The 26835-nt window shown below is 36.3% G+C and overlaps 3 protein-coding genes across 4 annotated transcripts; 2 read left to right on the top strand and 1 right to left on the bottom strand.

Moving 5' to 3' along the window:
* The first annotated feature begins 2597 nt into the window (after nt 1-2597).
* Nucleotides 2598-8679, top strand: gnpda1 (glucosamine-6-phosphate deaminase 1). The gene is made up of 6 exons (XM_007258575.4): nt 2598-3038; nt 4374-4475; nt 5791-5973; nt 6102-6286; nt 7485-7659; nt 8473-8679. The coding sequence occupies exons 1-6, from the start codon at nt 2915-2917 to the stop codon at nt 8511-8513; spliced, it is 810 nt and encodes a 269-aa protein (XP_007258637.1). The 5' UTR covers nt 2598-2914; the 3' UTR covers nt 8514-8679.
* Nucleotides 8680-13065: 4386 nt separating this feature from the next.
* Nucleotides 13066-22142, top strand: ndfip1 (Nedd4 family interacting protein 1). Of its 2 annotated transcripts, XM_007258577.4 has the most exons (8): nt 13066-13289; nt 16910-16994; nt 17996-18126; nt 18219-18306; nt 19929-20053; nt 20711-20777; nt 20895-21003; nt 21155-22142. In XM_007258577.4, the coding sequence occupies exons 1-7, from the start codon at nt 13260-13262 to the stop codon at nt 20999-21001; spliced, it is 633 nt and encodes a 210-aa protein (XP_007258639.1). In that variant the 5' UTR covers nt 13066-13259; the 3' UTR covers nt 21002-21003; nt 21155-22142. The 2 variants fall into 2 exon arrangements, with proteins under 2 accessions (XP_007258639.1, XP_049330827.1); XM_049474870.1 differs by having other exon boundaries at nt 20895-22142.
* Nucleotides 22143-23750: 1608 nt separating this feature from the next.
* Nucleotides 23751-26835, bottom strand: fgf1a (fibroblast growth factor 1a). Its single transcript, XM_007258578.4, has 3 exons — nt 26637-26835; nt 25434-25537; nt 23751-25052 (listed from the first exon to the last, which is right to left on the bottom strand). The coding sequence occupies exons 1-3, from the start codon at nt 26773-26775 to the stop codon at nt 24855-24857; spliced, it is 441 nt and encodes a 146-aa protein (XP_007258640.1). The 5' UTR covers nt 26776-26835; the 3' UTR covers nt 23751-24854.

Consider the following 26835-nt stretch of genomic DNA (forward strand, 5'->3'; position numbering starts at 1 on the left):
AGTTACAAACACAGCATAGTGAGCACGTGAATGAGAGGAAGAGGAGATTTGCAGAATGCATTCACACAAATATACAAATAATATACGCAAATAGAGATTGGACCTTTTTGTCTAATTTAGATGGTTCTTTCCTTTTTGTATTTTATAATTATTTTTTTGTATCACTCTGTTCTATGTTGTGTAGCCACAGCAACAAAAAACATTATGAACATTATTTGATAAATAAGTTTAAGCAACAAAACAATCTAAGGAGCCACTTGTTGGCTGAAAGAGCTCCACAAACGCGTGTCATCCTGATGTCCACTGCTACAGAACAGGATGATAAAGTATGTAGAAAACATAAGTGCTACAGCCTATGATTTATACACTGCCTGGCCAAAAAAAAATCACACTAATATTTTGTTGGACCGCCTTTATCTTTAATTACAGCACGCATTCACTGTGGTATTATTTGTTATATTTTAAGCTTCTGCCGTGTCACAATATTTATTTCAATCCAGTGATGCATTAATGTTTCACCAAGATCTTGCAGCAGCATTGATGACGGTAGAGTCTGACTGCTGCACAAAGCAGCGCTTCTCCATCCAGCACATCCCAAATATTCCCCACTCTGTGGTGAACAATCCATGTGTGAAAATGATGATCTCATGCTCCCTGAATCACTCTTTCACAATTCCAGCCCCATGAATCCTGATATTATCATCTTGAAAAACTCTATTGATGGATTAACCTGGTCTATATTCAGTATATTCAGGTAGTCAGCTTACCTCATTCTTTCAGCACATACTGTTGCTGAACCTAGACCTGCAGACCAACTGCAGCATCAACCCCAGATCATTTGCTTGGTTATATCTAGGTGGTGTATCTTCAGTGTTGTCCCATGAAATTATATTATAAAATGTTTACAGAAATGTGAGGGGTGGAATCACTTCTGTGAGATACTGTATGTAGGTCAAATTTAATCACACTTTAATATGATCTGATTTAGATTTTTTAATGTGGATTTAAATCACATTTTTCTTTACAGTTTTCCTGAGTGTGCAGTTCAGAGGCTCAGTCACGCGCTTCTCTTCCGTTAGGAGGTGGGAAATCTAATGAAAATAACCAGTCAGCTGATCAAGATCCTGTCTCACCACTATAATCACATGATCAGCTGTAGTGAACAGCTGTGCAGCGACACCACAGTTAGTTTATAGCGAGAGCACCCACTCCCTACCTCCACTGTTCTAGCAGAGAATTACTGCACACCGCGAGGGAGCTCTGAATGATTGAGGATTAATGGAGCTGAACCACTAAAAACTCTAATTTAAAACAGAAACTGAGCAGAAAACCCCTTTAACCCTTTCAGACCCTGCGATCATTACTGTAGACATCATTTATGTTCTTGTTTTGTTGCACATAACACAAATTGAGATTTGCTTTTCATGAGAATAGAACATGAACCAGCCAATGAAATAGTAGATTAGCTTATCATGCTTGTTTTACTGTTTAGGGATGGAAAAAAAAATCTATATTCAATATTAATACACGTTAACACAGGCTTTCTGTGAATTTTACATTTAAAAATTAAATAAATATTTTAGTTAAATAATTTTACTTAGCCCTTTCAGACACTGCATCCATTACAATCGACTTCATGTATTTTCTTAATAAAACAGTAACTTGGCCACGCCCACAGCAAAAACACTGGAAAAACAGTAGTCCTAGAGCCACTAGTACTGTTACAGATATAAAGTAACAGCTTGTTTAACTCATTTTATGTGATTTAGAACCCTTTTTATTTGTGTTTTTACTGTTTAGGGATGGTTTGTGAAATATAAAGGTCAGCATAATATACAATATTACACATAGGCATACAATGGAAATAAAAAAATAACATTTTACGTAATTGGATCTATTTGCTGTATTTTACCTTTTACAGTAGAATATTATAGTCTTCTTTACTGTGTTTTTTTTTTGTAAACTAAACATAAAGTAGGAGAATCTTCACTGTTTATAGATGCACATTCACTTCTGTTTAAGCAAAGGTGATTTTTTTTACTCACTTTTTTATACATTAAATTGCTCTAGCATGATTTACGGTTCTAATGGGAAAAAAAAAAAAACTCAACTAATGCATATCTTATTCGCTTCATTCTCTTGGAGTAGGGCAAGATAAACTTCCTGTTTTTTATGATTATAGACCAAAAGTAGAAACAAAATAATTTTCCTAATGGTGTCAATTACCACCCAATCAAAAAACACTCAAACGCAATAAATTGGTTTGCTTGCCTTGTTGCAATGGGTCTGGTTTTATGCAAGCTGGCAATGCAGCCAAAGCACTTTAAGAGTTTATAAGGATAAAACCTAGATTTTAAAAACTTTAAAACCAAATAAAAACATGTGATATTGCTCTGTGATGAGAAAATGTGTATTTTATTCAGTTTAAAAATTCTTAAACATTTATAAACTCACATTTTCCCAATTGCTCCATAGGGTACCATTCATTTTGGACTCACTCTGGAACGCCCCCTATTGGTCAATCAGACCTATAATAAATGATTAAGTGGGAACTCTACTTCCTCTCTATTAGAGACTCTTTGGCTCTGTCTCTACAGCGCGTTTAATTCACTCTGTGAGTGATGATATTATGGAGTATAATATCTATAACAGCGGATACAGTGTAGAGCGTTTTCCCCTCACTGTCTGTCCTTGTCCTCCGTTAGTTTCCTCTCCGCGTGTTTCTCCTCTTTTCTCCTCCTCCTGCTCCTCTGACTGATAAAACCTCTTCCGGCCGCTCTCAGGCACTTTTATGAGGCTAAAGTCTGGAGAAGCTGCTCTACAGCTCACCCTGAGCTCAGTCCTGCAGATTCAGACCAGGTTTCCCCTTTAAACCGGTTTAAAACAGCAGCGGTTCTGAACAGAACACACAGCCATGAAGCTGATCATACTGAGCGACTACGACGCAGCCAGCGAGTGGGCAGCCAAATACATCCGAAACAGGATCCTCCGCTTCAGCCCCGCACCTGACAGGTTCTTCACCCTGGGCCTGCCGACAGGTAGAGTCTCCTCACCATTACACACACACACTCACCACCTCACTAATTCACTCTTACACCTACTCACTAATTCACTCTTACACCTACTCTCTAACCACCTTATTCACCAACTCACTCTTTTACTGTTTCACCTGTCACTAACTCAATCACTGACTGCACTCATTCACTAACTCACTTTCACTTGTCACTCATTTACTCACCAACTCACTGTTTTACTATTTTACCTGTCACTAACTCAATCACTCACTACACTCACTCACCAACTCACTAATTCACTATTACACCTACTCATTAACCAACTCACTATTTCACCTGTCACTAATCCAATCACTGACTACACTCATTCACCAACTCAATAAGTCACTTTCACTTATCACTCACTCACTACACTCACTCACCAACTCACTAATTCACTCTTACACCTACTCACTCTTTCACTATTTCACCTGTCACTAACACAATCACTTACTACACTCTTACTTACACAAACTCACTTACTCACTCACTCACTCACCAACTCACTGTTTTACTATTTCACCTGTCACTAACTCAGTCACTCACTCATTCATTCACCAACTCACTAATTCACTCTTACACCTACTCACGAACCAACTGTCTGTTTCACTATTTCACCTGTCACTAACTCAATCACTGACTACACTCATTTACCAACTCACTTTCACCTATCACTCACTCACTCACTACACTCACTCACCAACTCACAGTTTCACTTTTTCACCTGTCACTAACTCACTCACTACACTCATTCACCAACTGACTTTTACTTATCACTCACTCAACAACTCACTTTTTTACTATTTCAGCTATCACTGACTCAATCACAAACTACACTCATTCACCAACTCAGTAAGTCACTTTCACTTATTACTAACTCACTCACTACACACACTCATCTACTCACTATTTCACCTATCACTCACTCACTACACTCACTCACCAACTCACTATTTCACCTATCACTCACTCACTACACTCACTCACCAACTCACTATTTCACCTATCACTAACTCACTCACTACACTCACTAACCAACTCACTATTTCACCTATCACTAACTCACTCACTACACTCACTAACCAACTCACTATTTCACCTATCACTAACTCACTCACTACACTCACTAACCTACTCACTATTTCACCTATCACTAACTCACTCACTACACTCACTAACCTACTCACTATTTCACCTATCACTAACTCACTCACTACACTCACTCATCTACTAACTAAATTTGTGCATTGCCATTGGTGAAAGGAGCACTAATGCCAGGTGGTGTTCTTATCCTCTCTGTGTGCTTTTTGTGTTTTTTAGGGGGTACTCCTCTAGGATGCTATAAGAAGCTGATAGAATATTATAAGAAAGGAGAGATATCCTTCCAGTATGTGAAGACCTTCAATATGGACGAGTATGTTGGTGAGTGTTTCATACTCTTATTGCAACATGTGTTGTACCTTGGATGGGTGGATGATATGGTTACAGTCTGCAGAAATCATTAAAGGTATGTTAGCTCATCAGTATGCTTAGCATGGCTTTCCTTACCATGATTAAGCTTTGTTGACCAGATAACCAGATAATCAACTGGCCTGTCAGCAGGGGGTATGTTTTTGTCAGGACAAGCACCTTTGTCAAGACTAGGCTGTTTATCAAACTTAGGAAATAAGCTTAACTTATCAATAGGAGATAAACTGGTCAAGCAGGAGGTTTTAATAGGGACTAGACAATCTGTGTACCGTATATGCATTTGTACATCTGCATCAGCAATGGGTACAGCAGTGAATTTCTTTCGTGACCCAAAGAATATTATAAAATATATACAGCTCTGTTAAAAAATAAGAGACCGCTTCACATTGTGGTTTTATTCTATAAACTACAAATAACATTTCTCCCAAATTTCAAATAAAAATATTGTCATTTAGAGCATTTATTTGCAGAAAATGAGAAATGGCTGAAATAACAAAAAAGAAGAGTTTTCAGACCTCAAATAATACAAAGAAAACAAGTTCATATTCATAAAGTTTTAAAAGTTCAGAAATCAATATTTGGTGGAATAACCCTGGTTTTTATTCACAGTTTTCATGCATCCTGGCATGTTCTCCTCCATCAGTATTACACACTGCTTTTGAATAAGTGTATGCCACTTGTGGTGCAAAAAAATAAATCAGTTCAGCTTGGTTTGATGGCCTGTGATTTAGGGGTGGGCGATATGGCCCTAAAATAATATCACGATATTTCATGGTATTTTTGCGATAACGATACTTTTGACGATATGACAAAACACTGATTTTTTTTTTGTCCAAAATACACTACTGCACAATACTAATAATGCAATCCATATATTGCCATATATCCCGTGCTGCAGTAAAATGAATGATACTGGACAGATATAATCTGTCTCTAGTAGATATTTAATGGGAAATGTGAACAGTGTGAATTTTTCTTTTGCTAAAAACAGCAAAAAAGTTGTACCCTGATGTGATAATTAGGGATGAGTGATATGGCACGATATTTCAGGGTTTAATATCGTTCACGATATTCAAAAATGTTGGCGATGTTATCGTGTACGATATGATATGGCACACCCCTACTGTGATTATATATCTTCCTCTTGAGGTTTTAAATTAGGTAAAATCAAAGAAACTCATCATTTTTAAGTGGTACATTGTGTCTAAATTCAAAATAATTTGTTGGGATTTATGTGTCTAAAGCCATACATTCCCTCTCTGTGTAGGATTGCCTAGAGATCATCCGGAAAGCTACCACTCTTTTATGTGGAATAACTTTTTCAAGCACATCGACATCCGGGCCGAGAACGCCCACATACTGGACGGCAACGCTCCAGACCTGCAGAAGGAATGTCAGAGCTTTGAGGATAAGATTAAAGCTGCTGGAGGGATTGATCTCTTTGTTGGTGGTAAGATTGCAGAGTGATCTCTGACCTCCTGTCATTTAGCTAAAGGTGACGCACTGTTTGTTGGGTTGTTTGGATGCTATGTTGCAGTGTGTTAAGAAAACATATTCACGGTTCTGCATGTGCTGCAGGTATCGGACCTGACGGCCACATTGCTTTTAATGAGCCCGGCTCCAGCCTCGTGTCCCGAACCCGAGTGAAGACCTTGGCTATGGACACCATCCTGGCCAATGCTCGATTCTTTGATGGAGATCTGACTAAAGTCCCCACCATGGCTCTCACTGTAGGCGTTGGTACAGTGATGGACGCACGAGAGGTAAACAGACATTAATGGTGTCAGATTATTTTTACAGGACCAGTGATATCTTCTTTTCAAGCACTGTAACTTTCTCTTGTCAGGAATGCGTTTCCCAAAAGGTTCTTCTTAGATAGTCGAGTGAGTTCACACTGAGCACTCTCTCTCTCTCCATGTTAAGATGTTCTTAATGCTAAGATGCTTTTGGGAAACTGGGTTTCTTGAATGTGTTTACACTTGCATGTTTATGTGTTTTGGCCTTATCTAGGTATAATTCTGATACTTAAGATGTATGAAGTGACCAAGGTCTGAACAAGGTCTAACTTAGCAAACAGCATGTTGGCTAACTCATTTATAAAACTCTGCGTAGCTCCACAAGCCGGACTGTTACAGAAGTAGAAAGTGTTCAGATTCAAAAAAACAAAGCTGCTTCACCTGTGCATGTTTTTCAAGGGTTTTTATCACCTGTAAAGTGGACATTTATTGCCTGATTCATTAAGGTTGGTCTCTATAATCTGTGCCCAACTCAGCATATACGTCTATGAGAATGGCTCCTGAAAACATAAAATCTGTTAATTAACCAGCTCATTATATATATATATTTCACTTATTAGATGTGAAATAGAAATATAGTACATATAAAGCAGAATAAGATACAGCAAGCATTAAAACTTTATACATGCAGATGAAAATATATAAATTTAAACAAGTATAAGTTAATCTTCCTTAATCTTCCGTTTTTTAATCTTGATTTATGTGGAATGAACTAATGTGCGTGAGGATGGTTTGCGCATTTACTTGCAATTCTGTGCTTTTCCTCATGATGTCACTCATTTTTGGAGTTTTGGTGATACAGACGTGTTTACACTGCTATTGAATGTGGCTCAAATGCTCCTGAAGTAGTTTAGGTGATTTCTGTTATAAATGTGTTTTGTGTGCATTCAAGGTTTAAGCAAGTAGCTTAATTTATTCAATATTTGAACAAATTTGGTTATTTTTTTTTTCAGACAATGGAGAATCTCAATCCACTGTGCAGAATAGTTCAAGACCAGGCTTAATGACTTAATCTGGGAATCCAACCCCTAGTGTATAAAGATAAGATACATATGCTGTTGTAGATGTAAGCCAAGCATTACTTGCTGGACAACCATGTTGGTCATATATTTCTTTCTCTGTTTTTGTCTTATATTACATTATTCTGTATTTTCCTGTATATTAGGTGATGGTCCTCATCACTGGAGCACACAAAGCGTTTGCCCTGTATAAGGCCATAGAAGAAGGCGTGAACCACATGTGGACGGTCTCAGCCTTCCAGCAGCATCCTCAGACTGTGTTTGTGTGTGATGAGGACGCAACCCAGGAGCTGCGGGTCAAGACTGTCAAATACTTTAAAGGTGAGGCTCGAGTGCAACGTTGAAGATTAATACGTCCACTCTTGCTTCCCCAGGCTTACAAGCTGAACAGGGTCTGCACGGTTAACTCTTGGTACCTGGGGGCCAGGGTGTCTGCACATTTTAAAGCTCAAATTTAATGGCTTTTAAGACCTTTTTATTACCTAGTGTACAAAAAGGTTAACTCAATTGAAATAAAAAAAAAATCAGTCCACCTTAGGGAACATTACTGACTTCCTATTAGCAAAAACTATCAAATAAACATAAAAGTGCACTGTTAAGGGAACTCGACAAAACAGCCTATTAATTACTTATAATATGTTAATAATCAATGCAATATAAAAAAAGAATAAGCAAACAAAACAATGATTAAAATTAAATGGCACATCAATTAATAAAAAAATCACATGCATATGTACACTATAATTATCTTCAATTTAATAAAAAGTAGTAGTCATGAATAATACGTGCAAATAAAGATCCTATGATCCTGTTATATTTTAGTGTTTTGCATTTCATTGTTATTTAAACATGCAATGAATCCCTTGCTTACATTTTGCTGACATGAGCAAGTGGATTGACCTTAGTGGGCGGGGTTTATTTCCATCAGCCAATGACCAACTAGTGCCCACCCATCCGTAAAAACGGAGTCAAAACTAAACGCGAGAAAGATTGAAAATTAAGATTGTGCTAAATGCAGTCATATGCTCAATGAAATGTTCCACTGGACAGTAGAGATGGTGCAGACTGAACATTATATTTTTATTTATAATATAAGGATGTATCTTATTTTGTCTGTTTCTGTTTATTCTACAGGACTGATGCACGTTCACAATAAGTTTGTGGAGGAACCATAGTGTCAGCGGCTGGAATAAGAAAAAACAGAGGATGTTTTGGGAATTTAAATAGAAGCACTGTTTAAAAATCACATTTCCACTTTTATACTTTATATAACAATTTGTATGTAGTGTTTTGTACTTGTAAATACTACATTTTAATAAATTCAATTGTGAAATTGAATAATGTCCATCTTCATTATTCTTCATAGTTCTTGTCCTAATAAGACAAGACCCTGTTTATACCTGATCAATTAGTGTGACTAATATCTGGATTGTATGCTGAAAGGATTTGAATCACATGTTTACACTTGGTAGCCAAATTTGTCTTGACTAAAATCTGGGTGTTGTGATGGTTTATACTGTTATAATGTGTCTTAAATGCATCTCAGACCACCTCCTGAAGTAGAGATAGATGATGTGGCCAACATTTATTTCACAATATAAATTCATGGTACCACTTTAAAATAGGTCTACCTTTATAAAGGGTTTATAAATGGTTTACAATTAGTTTATTAATGGTTAATAATTAGGTTGTAAATGCCTTAAAATCATTGATAATCAGTTATTAATAACACATACGTAGAAAGGGCAATAATGACCTGTTGTTTGCCAATATTGAACCCACAGCCATCTATATTGTTGCCCTTTTTACGTATGTGTTAAAACTGATTATTAATCATTTTTTAGGCATTTACAACCATTAGTAACTAATTGTAAACCATGCATAAACCCTTTATAAAGGTAGTCTTATTTTAAAGTGGTACCTAATTCATTTTGGTCGATACACAATGCAGGTAAACCACCTGTGATGTATGTAATCATGCACTGACAGGGCTGGGTGAAATGGTAATAATATTATATCACAGTGTTTTTGACAATATTTATAGCAATATTTTGACAAGCAGAGGAAATGCATATGAAAACCTGCTAGCACAATTATTCATAGTCAGTTTTTGCTGCACATCATTCAGTTTAACAGAATTTTTTTACACTCTTTGTAGTGAAATGTACAGTTAGGTCAGTGTTTCTTAAACACTTGATATCCTCAATATGCTTATTAAAGGAGAACTCACAGAAATGTAAAATTGACTTTTGGTGTAGTAAAACATGATAAAGAGTACTAACCTTTGTTGAATAGCCCACCTCTGTTCTCTCAAAGCTTTCTGAGATTCAGCAATTTTTTTGTAAAAATATGCTTTAGAATGGATATGGGGCATATTTTGCCCCTGCAGATAAATCGCTTTTGACATCGTTATCCAGGCTCAAAGTAGCTCCACACCTCATTGGTAGAATCCAGAGGGCCCTGACATTAATAATGAGGCATTAATAACTTTAAAAGTGCACAAGAAGCTTCTTAAAACCCTGTTTACAACCCATGGCGTAACCTAATCTCTAGGTGCCACCATCTTTTACCTTTACCATAAGGTGGAAGCACACAGAGATTAGGTTATGCTATGGGTGTTTTAAATAAGCTTCTTGTGTTATTAATGCTCGTTTTAAATGTCAGGAATCCCCGGATTCTACCAATGAGGTGTGGAGCTACTTTGAGCCTGGATTATGGTGTAAAAAGTGATTTATCTGTAGGGACAAAATATGCCCCATATCATACATTCAAAAGCATGTTTGGACAAACAAAAAAATTACTGGATCTTGGAAAGCTGCGGGAGAAGGGAGGTGTGCTATTCAACAAAGGTAAGTTCTCTTTGTCATATTTTACTACACCAAAAGTCAATTTTACATCAGAGTTCTCCTTTAATAAGCATATTGACCAATTCATCACAATACAATAAAATATCAATATGTTCTCCAGCTCTATCCTGATGTTGTCTAAGTTATCTGATCTGAATCTGTTTTAAATGAGTCTGAAATGTGTATTTTTTTTTAAGTTGCTTCTTAAAATCAAGTGACCAGAAGTAAACTGTGTTAAAAAAGTAACACTCTGGCAGTTCCTACTTGTTTAGCAGGCCATTAGTCAGCAAAATCACTTCCCTCTCAGTCTGTGAACTGGCTGACATTATAGTACTTCCGAATTACAAGCCATCACTTTCTAAAAACTATACAAAGTTCAGAAAATGTTTGAAACAAACTAAACAAAAACTAAATGTTTTTATATATAATAAGACAGTTACATGTGAAGGTAACTGGAAATTCTAAATGTCTAGGCCCTCACCACTTATTTTTAAGTAGAATATATACATACACTTCCATTTAGCACAGAGTACAGCCAGAATACACACTATTATTATAAAGATTATTATAAACACATTAAGTGGGGTAATGTGTAATACAGTACTGGTGTAATGAGTTGTAGTGGATGTAAATGACACAGAAATGCATGGTAGAGGCCTTACACAACCAGAGGCCTGCTGTAAAGACTAGTCCACGTTAATCAGTTATATAATAAGCTGTGGTTTAATCTTTGTACTGAGCTGTAAAAGCATTCACTGAATGGAGTAAGTTGATGAGAGTTCTGACTCGTTTCTGTGAGTCAGATCAAACGACTCACCAGCAAGCTTTGATTCTTTGATTCTTTGATTCTCCATTCTTCATTCAGCTGTGCTGCCATTTTTTATTTTCATATGTTCACCTTTTTCCTATGATAATTTAAGCAACCTTTTATTTAACTATTTAACAAGCATCTGCACGATATATATGAACATTGCCGTGGGTCACTGCACGACAAGAGAGCGAACACACAAAGGTATGCTGAGATAACATCAATGAAGGAGACATTGAAGAAGACCAATAATGTGCTGGAGGGATTATGTCTCCTGGCCTAAGTGTGCCTAAGATAGACCAAGATGAACTGGCTGTGGTACCTACTGCTACCACAACCAAAATGTGGACCAAGAAGAGGACGAGTTAGAATATGGTGATGATAATGATGATGGAGTAATTATTTTTTTTAAAAGAAATTGAAATATTGAGAATAAAAATGCTTCAAATACTTGACAATCATTTGTCTAATAATGGCAAAGAATCAAATAATGATGTAATGATCCAATCAAATCTCAAAACAGTTTTTTATTGTATTTTAATCATATTGTACTTTATAGGCAATACAAAAATACAAAAAAGGTTTGAAAGGCAATACAAAAGTACATTTATTCTGTATAATTTATGCAATGGTAAAAAATTGGCATTAGCCACAGTTTAAAACCTTTAAAAAATGTCTGATATTTTGTTCAGTTTTGGCAAGAATTGTTCATTTCTAATGAACCTAAATGAAAAAAAAAACACATTTAGTACTCAATGTTTTAATGTCAGGATTGAGAAAATAAACAAGGAGAAATCTGCCAAATGTAATGTAATGTAATGTAATGTAGAAAAAACACCCATAATAATAATCTGTCACAGTAGTTATTACATTTTTAGTTGGAGGCCCCATGTATGGATGGTGTATGCCACTCATGGCAAAATGGAGGCTGTGCATCATTTCTATGTGATTTTTAATTATTATTATCACTTCTTTTAAAGATAAAGCCAAATTAGATAATGTTAAATGAGCATATGTGAAAATTATATATAGAAAGATACAACTTATAATAATATTTTTCTGTGCCCACCTAGAGCCCCATTGCGACCCCGAGTTATGTTTTTGGAGAGAAATAAAATCACACCAATATTTGGGAGTTTCTACATAATGTTGGCCAAAGACAACAAATCGAAAAAACATTTTAGTAAGAATATAGTAAGACTATAAACAGCCAAATATATTTCTTTACATATTCTTGCACATATACAGCCCTGGAAAAATTAAGAGACCACATCATTTTCTGAATCAGTTTTAGATCAGTTGCTAATTATAGGTTTATGTTTAAGTAAAACGAACATTGTTGTTTTATTCTATAAACTACAGACAACATTTCTCCCAAATTCCAAACACAAATATCGTAATTTAGAGCATTTATTATCAGTCTTCTTCATGATTATTTTTCATTCAATTTTAAGTGGTCTCAATTTTTTTCCAGAGATGTACATATTGTATTTATGATCCACTTGTGTTTTTAATTATGTCTCAATGTATTGGAAGTAGATATGCCTTGTAACATTGTATTTAAAATAATATTGTGGCGGCTCTGGTTTGTGTGTGTGGCTGCCTGTAGGCATGGTTCTGTTCTCCTGTGTGCGAGGATGACAGGGGTGGGGCATCTCCCTTGGGAGGGGTTATGCAGAGAGGGTGGGCACCACTCTGGATCTGCCATCTGGGAGACACACAGCTGGGTTGGTGGCCTTTGGGCTATTTGAGCTCTGTGGGAACGGTTTTAGCTCTCCTAGTCTTGTTAAAGACTGTAAGTGAGTGTCAAGCCTGTTCAATAAAGGAGCTGTTGAGCATTCAGCATGAGTCTCACGGGTCTTCCTTCCTCTTCCACGCCACAATATAAACAGATAAATGAATACATTAAAAATAGGGTATGGATTGGAGTGGTGTAATAAACTAAAAAAATGATTTGTTGAATGTGGGCAACATTATCCATTAAGGGGTTAAAAAACTCTCTAAGTGGGAGTCGACTCCTCTAATCACTCCCCTAAAAGAATCGGTTCCAGGAACCGACTCGCTGTTGAACGACTCGTCGCTGGCGGACTGAGCATGAGCAGTGGGGTTATGGCTGTAGGGCTGTAGCTCCATTTAACCAGAGCTGTGAGTTCCGTAGCGCCCCAGCAGAGCTGCTAAAACCCGGGGACGAAGAGACAGCCCCGCGGGGATCTTTAATTCTGTAGATAATCGTATGAATTAAGAGTTCGGACCCGAAGAACCGAAGGATGGCTGAGCAGAGGAGCGGATACCGACAGGTAAACGAGTCAACCAGCGGGCTAACGACTGTTTAGTTAGGCTAAGCTAGGCTAACTGACTAGCTGGGTCAGCTAGCTCGACGTTAGCTCGCTTGTTTATCTGTTTAGCGGGTTTAAATCGTTATTAATCGGGTTTATAGAGTTAAATACGGCATTTTTAACGATGTTCCACCTTAAATAAGCAGTGTTTACGGATTTCAGGGGTCTGTGGGCTGATCCCGTATTAGTCTAATCATCGACATAAACAGCGTTGGCCTTCAGTGACAGTTTAACCTCAGTACATTAGCTAAAAACAGAAAAATTACACCCCTAAATCCCAAATTAGTGCGTTAATTTATGTAAAGAAGTGAAACAGATCGTGTTAATTACATGTCAGTGTCTTAAAATATCATTTTTAATTTATTTTTAATAGTTTGGGCCTAGTTAGCTAACCTAATTAGCCTGCTAACCCTAGCTAAACACAAACAGCTGACTGCCTAGACTTTCACTTTCCATGTATAACCTAACACTAAATAACCAGCTGTTTATAAGAGCAGCACAAATGTAGTTAGCTACACTAGGTGTGGGCGATATGACCCTAAAATAATATCACGATATTTCATTTTTATTTTTGCGATAACAATACTCCTGGCGATATGACTGAACACTGAATTACAAAACATATTTCAAGAATACACTACTGCAACAAAATAAAAATAACTTTTCATCATTGCATTCGAGATGATACGGCACAGCTCTAACTGAGATATTAATAAAATACAAGAATTTTATCAGATTTGTAACAGAAGTCAATGATCCAGGATGTCATGATATTAAAAATGCACTCCAAATATCTCAGTATATCCAGGATTAAGGTAAAATGAATTAATACTGGACAGTAGGGGTGGGCGATATGGCTCTAAAATAATATCACGATATTTCAGGGTATTTTTGCGATAACGATATACTTGGCGACATAGGAAAACTAAAATAATTCATTCATTTTAGGAATATAGTATAATAGTATAACAGAATAATCATAATGTGGCAAAATAAATAATACAGCAAAAATAATATATTGCAGCAAATAATATTGCAGAATATTTAATGTATGCATATAAACTGCAAACTAAAACAATTATGCAATAAATACACCTAAAGCTTCACAGTAAATAATAGACTACTTTTAAGACAGAACAGCCCTATTATCACAATATGAATTTTTAATATCATGATATTTCTGTGTCACGATATATTGTATACCATATAATATTGCCCACCCCTACTGGACAGATATAATCTGTCTCTAGTAGATAAATAATGGGAAATGAGAACAGTGTGAATTTTTCTTTTGCTAAAAACAGCAAAAAGTAGTACCCTGATAATTAATGGTCAAAGTGTCAAAGTGGTTTTTATTGTCATTTCAGCTATGTACAGAGTACACAGTGAAACGAAACAACGTTCCTCCAAGGACCATGGTGCACATAAACACAGTGTAGACAGAACAATAGTGCAACAGTACAAAAGTGCAGACAGACAATACAACACAATACAGACAAAGAATAATAAATAACAAGACAGTGTGCAAATTTTGCAGTGTGCAAAAAAGACCAGGTGAGGTAGTAATTACTCTATTACACAGTGTGCAATAGAGTCCAGTGAGGTAGTAGGGTTTTTAGTGCTTTCCATTTTCTGGGGTAAGTGGGGTATGGTACAAAATTTAAGGGTGTTATATTGTTGACAATATTCAAAAATGTTATCGATATTATTGCATTCGATACGATATAGTACACCCCTAGATCATAATTGTATTGTTGTGTTATACATTTAGTTGGGCAATACTATAATGATTTGGGGAAATAACAGTATTCATTTTGAACGATAAGTTTACATGTAAAGATTATATTAAAAGCCAATACAATAGTCAAAACTATATGTAAAAGAGTTTTATAAATAATTCTACATTATTTGATGAAATGTTAGAAGTCTACATTGATACAAGTTAGAGAACATTTTTAGCAGTTTTATTTAAAGGCAAGAGCAACACATAACTGTAAGAAAGCCAGATTTGGTGCAGTAACTCAGGTAGTCTGTATTATATTGTATTGTTCCATGTCTAGAAGATTATTTTGCTTCACTGTGTACTTGTACTCAAATGGAATGACAACAAAAACCTCCTGATTTGACAAAACCTTGATAAGCACAAACCAGTGGATCTGAAGCGATAAAACAAGAGTAGTTTGCCCTTTTTCAGCCTTGAGTTACATTTACTTTTCATTCACTTTGCTTAACAAGCATTTTCAGATTCATATTCCATTGGACAAATTGACAGTGGGGTCAGAGAGAGTTTGGCAGATGTAATAATGGCTGAGAGGTAGAATGAGGACAGATCAAGTGGTGCGGAAATGAACACTGTTGAATGAATAGAGGGGCAGCAGGATGGTAGGATAACCAGTGATAACTAGGCAGATTAAAGTGTTTGAGATAACTGTAGCTGTAGTTTGTATGTGTTGCTGTTGCCCGTTCTGAAAATGTGCTACAATACTGCATGTACGGCTGATTTCTCAGACTATATTCACATTATAAGGCTGAATTGTCACACATCTGATTTTTTTTTTGCCTTAATCTGACACAGATCTGAATGCTGTGTGGACATGTCAAAGCCTGTATTTTTCAAATCAGATTAAAGTTCCTTTCATATGTGGTCCTAGAACGGATACATATCCATTTTGTGGGCATGTGGCATTAATGTGAAAGGTCAGGTCAGATTTCACGCATCTTTTTGGTTGTTAGCATGCACTTAGTGCTGTTTGGTGACCGTGGCTAAATCACTAAGTGCTTGCTAAGTGCAGAGGTCCTTAATGTTGCTTTACTCTGTTCATCAACAATGCAAAAATGGCCAGAATCAATTACAGGCAAGTAAGACCAGGCTCTGATCTCTATGAAAGGGTAAGAATAAAATGAAAAGTAAATAAATAAATAAAACTGATTAAAAACCTCAAGAATGTTATTGTGTTATGTGCATTCACTAAATATTCTGCACTTGTATTTTGTTCATTTTGTTTTGCTACATTTCATTATTTTTATGTTATTAATTGTCATTTATTTATATATTGTTATACATTTTTAGTATATTATACAGTAATCACAGTCTTTGTAAGTTACTGTAGTTACAAATTAGATTTTTTTGTTTCTACTGAATGTTTGAAATGTTATAATGTTATAATATATAAAGCTTGTACTATATAACATTTGTTTTGTTTCAGTAATATATTCTAGAAATTAATAAAAATATGGCCATATTTCCCACCTCTACTGTCAATGTTGTCTAAGCAAAAACATTTGAATTGATGATTAGAGACTTGTAATTTAAATGTTAAACTCTAATCCCCTGTAAAGGAGTAAATAGTAGAGTGGTCTGCAGTGTATAATAACATTGTGGCCCCTGAAACCATTCAAAACTACATCATGCAAAACGGGTCCCTCCAATGCTTAAGTGAGGTCGATCACACTGACAGAGACAAACAGCCCAATGTGAGCAAACCAGAGGCAATTATTGCGTCGTGGGAGTGTGAGGGCGAGGGCGGAGCGGGTTGTAAAGTTTGTGCCGTTTGTGATGAGTTCTGTTGTTCTATCTGCAGTTGACTAATGAGGAGGAGACACCTGAGGTGCCCCAGGAGGCAAATGACGCGCCCCCACCGTACAACAGCATTGCAGCAGATGCAGGTAAATCCAGACTTTAACACTATTGAAGATTAAAGGGTGCTCTTTAAGTTGCTCTTTAGGTGAAGCCCTAAATCAGAACTGGGCATTGTATGGCCTGTGGGCCATTTTTGGCCCTTCAGCTTTCGATAACTGGCCTTTTGCATATTCACTTTACAAATTGAACTTCACTGTACTTGTTGAAGCCCAAAACAGACTAGATTTCTCTCACTGAACAAGAAGAAAAAAATTCTGAAAACCGCAAATGAGGAAATTGTACGGAATTTACTCCAAAAACACAAACATTTTATTCACGATTGTGTATTTAAATCTTAATTAAATAATGATCTATAATATTGGTGGTTTCACACTATCTGCTTTACTTTTTATTTTCCCACCTATTGTTACCAGTAACAGCTGATCCACGCCCCATAAACACTGTATTTTCTAAAGAGACAAAATTAACATTCAGCAAAATTGAGATCAGTTTATTGGTACAGCCCTCTAAAAACGATCCCAGGTTTTCATGTGGTTCCTTGGGAAAATTAATTGCCCACCCCTGCCTCGAAGGAACCAATTGTGGTTTCATAATGTGTGAATAAAGAGTACTTTGTACTCACACAAAGTATACAGAATCATTTTTTACTTGTACCTGTTTAACTACATTAAATCTTATTTATAGTTTACCCATCTATATCTAGTAGACATACTTTTCTGGATTAGTAGAGAACATTTCCCCAAAGCAGGATAAAGCCCTTAATTACCTTTTTATTTTTTTAGAAGATGAATGATACCCCCTAATGCATTTGTTAAAATCATCGTTAATATTTTAATATAATGAATGTTCAATCATTTATAGAATCACTGTCTGTACCCAGCAAATCTTGAAAATCAAAAAATCTTGAACCTGATCAGTATGCACAGAGGTTCCATAAATTAGGGTCTTTTATACTCAGCTTTAATTATTAAGCACTTGACTACAGGAACTGAAAACACTAATTCGAATACTCTCATCTACTTTACAGCTTTCTTTGACTACAAAGAAGAAGGCAACTATCCCAAACCTCCTTCATACAACGTTGCCACTTCTTTACCTTCATACGATGAAGCAGAGCGGACCAAGGCTGAGTCCAGTGTTCCTCTCGTCGCACCAAGAGTGAGCATCTATTTACTGTCTGTTTAAATGAATTCGATTTTTTTGCCACAGACCTTTTCTCATTTACATAATCAAACCCTGTTTCTCCCCAGGACGAGGATTTTGTTGCCAGAGATGACTTTGACGATGTCGACCAATTGCGAGTCGGAAATGATGGCATATTCATGCTGACCTTTTTCAGTAAGAATCTAAACAAATTATTAATTTTTGACTTACAAAATCATACATTTAAATAATGCATACATTTAAATTCACCAATGCACTTCATTTGATAATAACAGAACAATAGATTGTCATTACCCTTATAACTAAGAGGGTAAAACTTTTGGATTACATGGATCAGGCTGTAACCAGATTTTTTTACTTTGCAACCAGCTAATTATTTCACAGAACCATGTGACCAAAACATCAAACCTGTATTCTTTCTAAAAATGTGCCCACTTTACAGGCAAATATGAATTAGTTTCTAATTGTATACTGCATGTCCCTTTTGCAGCTTTTTTAATATAACTCCATAGACAAAAGCAAATAAAGTGTCTGTCCTGTCAGGTTATGTTTAAATTTGGATTGTTAAACGCATGTTAGCATACAAGTAAAGCTGTCTCTTTCATTTAAACGTTGAAATTGTGTTGATGATTCTTATTGCTAGTTCTAATTTTTACATACAGTATCGGCAGTAGAAAGCACTGATGCCTGTGTTGTAGTTACGTTTAGGAGATCTTGACTATACTTGTGTACTTTGATGACCGTTTAGACTGCAGACTGTGTTTTTATAACTGTCTCTACTAATTATCTGGAATTTGCCGTGATTATGGCCTCAGCTTCTGGCATGGCATTAAAGCACATGTCAGTGTTGTGGGATTATTCCATGCTTGAGTCACGCAGGAGCCAAAATTGCTTACTGCAGAATGCGTAATTGCAGTGTTTAGAGGAATGAGTGACCTGACGAAGCTGTTAAACGACAATGCTGTGCAAAAATCTGTACAAACCAGATGGAACAGTACCGTGCTTGTCTGTATGCTTCAAAAAATCACCAGTTTTTGATTTTTAACAAGTTTTTCAACAAGCTAAAAACTACTTTTAACCCGATTAAATGTATAAAACCAGAACAGTTTGATTGTCAGTATTTATATTTAACTGTATTGATATTGATACTGATCCTGATATTGGTACTCTATTGATATTTACGCAATAATACACGAGACGTTACAGCATGAACCTCGAGTATATTATTGTGATTATACCACAGTTCCATTATCGCTGTTTATTAAAAGATTTTTTAGTTAAAGAGGATAAGAAACTATGATCTGTTTGGTTATAAAAACTCTGTCAGTTAAAATAGTTCCATTGCTGCTCTGTTTGTAGCTGCACTGTTTCACTGCATCGTTGCTAGGTTACCTGTATGTGGCGGAGTAATACATAGAGAGCTTCGGTTACAGTGCATTACTGGCTGATAATGGCACTCACAGAACACCTCTCAGCCAATCACATTGCAGGTTCGAAACTAACTGTTGTATAATTAAGGATAAGCATGATATTTGGCTTAAATAATGCAAAGAATTTCAGTGATTTTCTAAATGTTCTTTTGGGGAATAATGATGCCATATTATTACATCTAGATCTGAGTCCTATTAATCAAGATTCATTCAAGTAATTATCTTGATTAATTGCAATAAAATAATTATGATGGTCTTTATAGTAAGCTAGACTTCTCCAAGCAGTGCTTTCATCGAGAATCATGATAGAATGAGTTCATCACAAGCCCATCTAATGTTTCATTTTGTTTTTCTTCTTCTTTTTAGTGGCTTTCCTTTTCAACTGGATTGGCTTCTTCCTGTCCTTCTGCCTCACCACTTCAGCAGCAGGGCGATACGGTGCTGTCTCTGGGTTCGGGCTGTCCTTGGTTAAATGGGTCCTGATTGTCAGGGTAAGACCCTTTAAACTGGTGTTCCAGACAGTTATTCCAAAACCTCTCTTTAAATGTTATTTCTGCTAGGGATGGGCGATATGGCCCTAAAATAATATTGCAATATTTCATGGTATTTTTTGCGATAACGATACTCTTGGCGATATGACAAAAGACTTAATAGAGAAAGAATACACTACTGCAACAAAAAGAAAATTTAATTTTATTATTGCATACAATATGATATGGCACACTCCTAACTGAGATATAAAAAATACATGAATTTTATCAGATTTGTAACAAGTCAACGACCCAGAATATCATGATACTATAATGCACTCCAAATATCTCCATATATCCAGGATTAAAATAAAATAAATAATACCGGACAGATATAATCTGTCTCTAGGAGATATATAATGGGAATTTTTCTTTAGCTAAAAACAGCAAAAAAAAAAGTAGTACCCTGATGTGATAATTAGGGGTGGGTGAATGGCATGATATTTCAGGGTATAGTATCATTCACAATACTCAAAAATGTTGCCGATATTACCGCGTACAATACCATATGGCACACCCCTAATTTCTAACACTTTATAAAATGGTACATCTTCATTTGATAATTATAATGTTCTTGTATTTAATAACTTTTTAAACTTTTGTATTTTTATAAAACAGTTTTCCACATACTTTCCTGGATATTTTGATGGGCAGTACTGGCTGTGGTGGGTTTTCCTGGTTGTAGGTAAGTTTAATATATGAAGCTTTCTAAATTATTATAAAAATGAAATTATTTACCAAATTGCGCTGTGTTAATATACATACATAAATATATATATTTTTTCTACAAATAAATAAACAGGGTTCCTGCTGTTCTTCAGAGGATTCGTGAACTACTCAAGAGTGCGCAACATGGCTGATCATTCCTTCTCCACTCTTCCTCGAACCAGAGTGCTTTTTATCTATTAAAGGTAAATCGGAGATGTGAAGATGCAGCATTTTAAGACTCTATGACCGTGTGTGAGAGTGATGGTGAAAGTAATCTGTCCACCACAGACTTTTAAAGAATTTCCGGTGTGTTCTTGCTGCTCTGTCTTAATACAGTGCTCTGTTTGTGTGCAGATTTTACACCTCAGGCCTATTATGACATCAACAAAATGGCAAAACTCAAGCTTCAAATTTTCAGGAGGTAGAAAGCGGAGAAAAGAAGAGTATGTCCGCTATTAATGTCTACATACTGCTTTATAATGAATTAAAGGTTTAGGTACACTTAGGTACATTTACAAGGATGTTAATAGTCCTCCAATCATCTATTTATCAGCTACTAATATCCAGTGCAATCTGCAGTCGCTACATTTAATGCATTCTCTTTTGCTAATATTTCTTAACTAGCATACGCCGAAGATTATAAGAATCAGTCACTTATTTCCTTGCAAAATTCACGATATACCCAGCTGATAGTTTGGGTGATGCAATGGGCATGTTAGTTTTCTCATAAACAGTGCTGGGGAAATTTTAGTTTTACTTTGTGAGTAAGTATTGTAAACAAACGTTTCTTCTTTTTTGTGAATTACAGAGAGTAGTGTATTAGGAACAGTGTAATATCAGATGTTATTTACACACGCACTTTGAAGATACATTGAAGGTAAAGCAACAGCCAATTTCAAAGTCAGGGAAATATTAGGCCTTATGCAAATATATATGAATGATTTAGTCTTTCTCTTATGGGTGTGATTATACAAAATCATTTTGCTATTATTACTATTATTACTATTATTACTATTTTGCTGTTATTATTATCAGGACCAAAAAATTCAAGAACAGATGCAAAGCGTTTCAGTCTACTGGTCTAATTTAACATTCAGTGAAACGCCTGAGCGTGTAAAGTGCAAGTTTTATTTCTTCAGTGATCTGTGTTGCTGTAATTTATGATGCCAAAGTAGCAGTAGATAAAACCACTGACTTGTTGATTTTTTTTTTTCTTAATAAAGATTTCAGTGAAAGGCATGTTAATGAAATGGTTCAGCACAACGTGATCTATTGTGATTTGTATGTTTACACTTGTGCAAAGTAACTTTTAATAAAGATTGCTTCTATAGTGAGATCAAAAGTGGTCTGTGACTCTCTGGAAAGAAGTTCCTTAATGTGAAGATCTCTAAGGCTGCGTTCACACAGCAGGTAAAATGGTCCAAATTAAGTTTTTTTTTTTTTTTTTTTCCCCATCATATGTGATGCAAATATGTTTACATGTTCTCCACATATCAAAAAGCAGCAATAACATTGTGATTAACAGTGAACACCTATTGCATTACCAATCTGCAGAAACAGAGGGAGCTCTTTACCCTGCAGAATGTGATCACATGATGGACATAGCGGCTGGAGGCAGAGCGAGGCAGGTTGGGGTAGAGTAGGGTAGTGGTCCGTTATAAAAAATTCTCACCAAATTACTATACTTAAAGTGATCTGTATTATTTTGTTTTTGGAACTGGAAGCAGAAGCATTTCTGAGTGAAAAAGGGATCATATATTGTGTTTAATTGTACCAGTGTGCTGGAACAACCATCCCTGCTAAGCCTAATATATTTATTTAAAAAAAATAGATTGCTTTTCGTGGGAGGTCTTCTGGCCACGTCATGCGTCTTTACGTACTTAAGTTACACAGCTTCTAGAAGAGGATCCGGCTCAGTTTTACTAAATGTGAGCAGCTGGTGGAGCAATGGAAACTCAGACCTCAGAAGCTTCATTCACTCATAGACTGAGTGCTCTCTCTCTCTCTGACTGAACATAACCTGGAATCGGATTCATCCGCTCTAAAAGGAGACCACATCACACCCGCCCAGCTTAAAATAATTCTTCTGCATGCTCTGCACTATTACCCATTCTCACCAGAGTGGGCCCTAAATCCCAAAACATACGTACATAAGCTTTAAACTGTGAAAAAGAGTACAGCCAAGCCGTGTGCTAAAAATCTTAAACTAAAATTATTTCAGGTCTTAATGCTTTCCACATTGTTAACGGGAATACCTTACAGCGTTATTAAACAACATATTTTTTAAAAACTGAGAGAAAATTGGATTTGGTCCACTTTACATGTGTAAATGTCACCAAAAATATATTTTCGATAGAAAACGATTTAAAGTATCATTCCTTTGGTTTGGTTGTTCTTTTCCATCTTATTTTGCTCTTTGTTCACCCATATTAAAACTATATCTGTAACAACTTCAAAATGTACAGTTTCTACACAGTATCCAGCGCTGTCCTATCAGATTACGGTATTTTACCAGTGACAAGAAGGCAAGTGATGCTGTTTTCTTCAGTTCATGTAAGGCCAGCGCAACATGCTTACATTAAATGAATGTTAACTGTTGAACAACCTGTACAAATCTAGTAGTGTGGAAAGTGTGTGGAAATGAACTACACAGCCATGTAGAGGCCAAGATGACCTAGAACCCAGTTCATTACATTTGGACCTTGAATCCCAGCTCCTAGTCCTGTGTTTTGTTGCTGCTGAGAGGTTAAAGGAACAGTTACTGTAACTGATTGGCCCCTGAGAATCACACCTAACAAGAATTACGAAGTCCAGGTCCGGAAACTGGCTTCAAGGTTCAGATCTGAGGACATTTTACGAACAATGGACATTTTCTCTGTTGAAGACAATTACATCTTCCTATTTTTTACATATAGATTTAAACAGTTCATGAAAAACATGATAAAAATGGTCAGTGTACAGAGAGGGTTTATTATATTTCATAGTGCAAATCACAGTCTGTAAATGTTTTTAAATAATAATAATAAGTGCTGATTCAAGAATAAGGTAAAACAGTGGAAATTAAAATGATCTTGTGAGAATAAATACAAGTAAATAATCATCTATTTTAGCTTAGTGTATGTAATGTTTTATGAGCAGCCTTTCGAGTACAGTAGCTTGTGATTTGATTTTAAAAGCAGGTTTTAAAACTAAAATATTAATGTGAATAAGATCAGATTATCTGTCCAATAAAAATCATATATCTCTAAAATGGTGGCTTCAGCTGAGAAGACAAAAATAATCTTAAATTTAAATAGAAGATAACAAAAAATAAATAAAGTTAATTTAAATTTTAGAGCCTTTCTATTGGTTTACTCCTCCAGAATTACTTTCACAGTGTACAGAAGAAGCTGCAGTGTTCAAACGATGGAGAAAAATAAAAATGCAGATGCATGTTTTTCAATGGACAGCAGCAAAATTCATATTTATAGTATATGTACATGACTAAAATTAGCAGGGTTTGTGTAGTACAGGGTTCCTGCAGGTGCTTAAAAAGTCTTAAAATGTCTTACATTAAAATCCCGGTAATTAAGGTCTTAAATTGTTTTAAATTTGTAGCTGTAGGTATTAAACTTTCAGACGGTGAGTTTAATGCTGGGGGAAAAACACATGCTAACTTTAGCGGTGAGTTAGCTAACATTACGGGAAAGAACTAAGGTAAGCGGCGAGCTAGCTAACATACTAACCTTAGCATCAAGTTATGTAGCTACATTACTGAGGAGAGAACTAAGGATAGTGGAGAGCTAGCTAACATAGTAACATTAGCAGCGAGCTAGCTAACATGCTAACAATAACAGCGGCGAGATAGCTACGTTAGAGGGGAGGGATCTAAGGTTAGGGGCAAGCTAGATAACATAAGCAGCAACAATTTTTTTTACCAAAGAAATTATGACTACGTTTTTGGGTTTTAAATTATATTTATTGCGGTCTAAAAAAGGTCTTAAAAAGCATTAAATTTGACTTTTAAAATGGTGCAAGAACCCTGTAGTACTGTTGTGGAATGCTTTGCTAGTGGTCAGTCTTTCATTTGATCCAGCTGTAGAGGAAGGAAGAAAATGGCTTTCTGTCCGATGTGGGTCCTCGAGCCATTTTTGGGGTTTCCGTTCTTTTTTAAACCAACGTACCAGTTGGGGCCGTACTTTTGAGACTGGTATGTGTTGTAGTGGTTCTCCTCTATTCTCTCCAGAAAGTAGCTTTCATCTGTTACTGACGGCTGTGAGAGAAAGTAAAGGTGCTTCAGTGGAATGTTGCTTACTGTACATTCTATGTAGATACACTGGTGTGCCAAAAGTCATGGGACAGGAGTGTTAAAGGTCTGCACAACTTCAAAAATGGAACATCCCATCTATCAGGCCTTGCTCCTCAATCAGAAATTTACAAAAATTACATCTACATTAAATGCAGGAGACCGCACATACATCCCACAGATCAGTTTGCAGCTTCCTTTAGCTTCTGTGTGATATGGCAAGAGTCATGGGGCATGATACTAGTTTCTGTCCATTGGCTTTTAGCATGTCAGGGTACTACCAAAATTAAAATCAGCACCACTATTGCTCAAGCATTAAGAGTTCAAGTATATAGATATTATACTCACTGAGCCGTACAGAGTTCCATCCTCACTCATGCTGAGGAAACGTCCTGCTTCTACTCCCTCAATCACCACCACTCCAGGACTTACTGCTTTTATCCTCAATACACCTTTACAAAGATACACACATTAACGATGGATGGAAAACAGTAAACAGATAACATAAAATACTACATTGTACATTAATATTAAACACATAAAAGTTAAAAATTAAGAAACCCATATAGAATTATGTATTAAACAGTGTTTGGCTAAACCTTATTGAGATGATGATTTGGCATGAGCTGGAGCTTCACAGCATGAAGGAAAAGCAGCTACTATTGTTCAGCATTAAAAAAAAGGTCACACACTCAATATTTGATTGGATAGCCTTTAGCTCTGATTGCTGCATGCATTCGCTGTGGCATTGTTTCAATAAGCTTCTGTAATGTCACAACATTTATTTAAATCCAGTTTCGCATTCATTTTTCACCAAGATTTTGCAGCAGCATTGATGAAGGTAGAGTCTGGCCACTGCACAAAGTCTTCTCCATCCAGCACATCCCAAATATTCTCAATGAGGTTAAGGTCTGGACTCTGTGGTGAACTCTCTCAATCCATGTGTGAAAATGATGATCTCATGCTCCCTGAATCACTCTTTCACAATTCCAGCCCCATGAATCCTGACATTATCATTCTGGAATATGAACGTGTCTTCAGGGAAGAAAAAAATCCATTGGTGGAATAACCTGGTCTATATTCAGTATATTCAGGTAGTCAGCTGACCTCATGCTTTCAGCACATACTGTTGCTGAACCTAAACCTGCAGACCAACTGCAGTGGTGTTTAAACTTTTCACCAGTACTCTAGAACCTCTTGAGCTGTGGAGCAGTGAAGATCTGTTTTATTTAAATTTTATTGCCTTAAAATTTGATAATTTCCTTTTTAATTTTTTTTTTAAGATTTTGTGTTTGCCATGTATCTATTATACATTAATGTTTGTACTTATTGTAACAATATATTGTATAATTAATTGTATTCTATGTTCACCTGCTGTCAGCACAGCTATAGCTACCCTGAGCTATAATAATACCCAGCCTGTGTACTTACAGTGCAGTGTTTAGCTGTTCACACTGTGAATTGCTGTGTAATAGCAGTGTATAGCTGTGTATAACTATGTATAACCATGTATAGCTGTGTAAAGCTGTGTATATATAGGGATGATCTTACTGTATCTGTGCTCCTCCTCCCGGCTGCCCTGTACCGCTCCGTCCGGCAGGATGAGCAGATGGTATCCGCCGTTCAGGCAGTGCAGGCGGGTCCGCCTCCTGTAGTCCTGCACCCCGGCCTGCCCGCCGCTCGCCTCCATCACCACCAGCACCGCTCCTCCATCCGATACTGCCCCGAGCCGAGCGGAAGTGAGGTGTGT

Source organism: Astyanax mexicanus, chromosome 2 (assembly GCF_023375975.1).
Source record: "Astyanax mexicanus isolate ESR-SI-001 chromosome 2, AstMex3_surface, whole genome shotgun sequence".
In the NCBI taxonomy this organism is placed as follows: Eukaryota; Metazoa; Chordata; class Actinopteri; order Characiformes; family Acestrorhamphidae; genus Astyanax; species Astyanax mexicanus.

Bases quoted from the DNA above. Each gene is read 5' to 3' on its own strand.
- gnpda1 (XM_007258575.4), top strand. From the start codon at position 2,915: ATGAAGCTGATCATACTGAGCGACTACGACGCAGCCAGCGAGTGGGCA. The intron at 3,039-4,373 runs GTAGAGTCTCCT...TGTGTTTTTTAG, and splicing joins CACCCTGGGCCTGCCGACAG to GGGGTACTCCTCTAGGATGC. The intron at 6,287-7,484 runs GTAAACAGACAT...CCTGTATATTAG, and splicing joins CAGTGATGGACGCACGAGAG to GTGATGGTCCTCATCACTGG.
- ndfip1 (XM_049474870.1), top strand. From the start codon at position 13,260: ATGGCTGAGCAGAGGAGCGGATACCGACAG. The intron at 18,127-18,218 runs GTGAGCATCTAT...GTTTCTCCCCAG, and splicing joins TTCCTCTCGTCGCACCAAGA to GACGAGGATTTTGTTGCCAG. The intron at 20,054-20,710 runs GTAAGACCCTTT...TTTATAAAACAG, and splicing joins AATGGGTCCTGATTGTCAGG to TTTTCCACATACTTTCCTGG.
- fgf1a (XM_007258578.4), bottom strand. From the start codon at position 26,775: ATGGAGGCGAGCGGCGGGCAGGCCGGGGTGCAGGACTACAGGAGGCGG. The intron at 25,538-26,636 runs GTAAGATCATCC...ATCTTTGTAAAG, and splicing joins GGAGGAGGAGCACAGATACA to GTGTATTGAGGATAAAAGCA. The intron at 25,053-25,433 runs GTGAGTATAATA...TTTCTCTCACAG, and splicing joins ATGGAACTCTGTACGGCTCA to CCGTCAGTAACAGATGAAAG.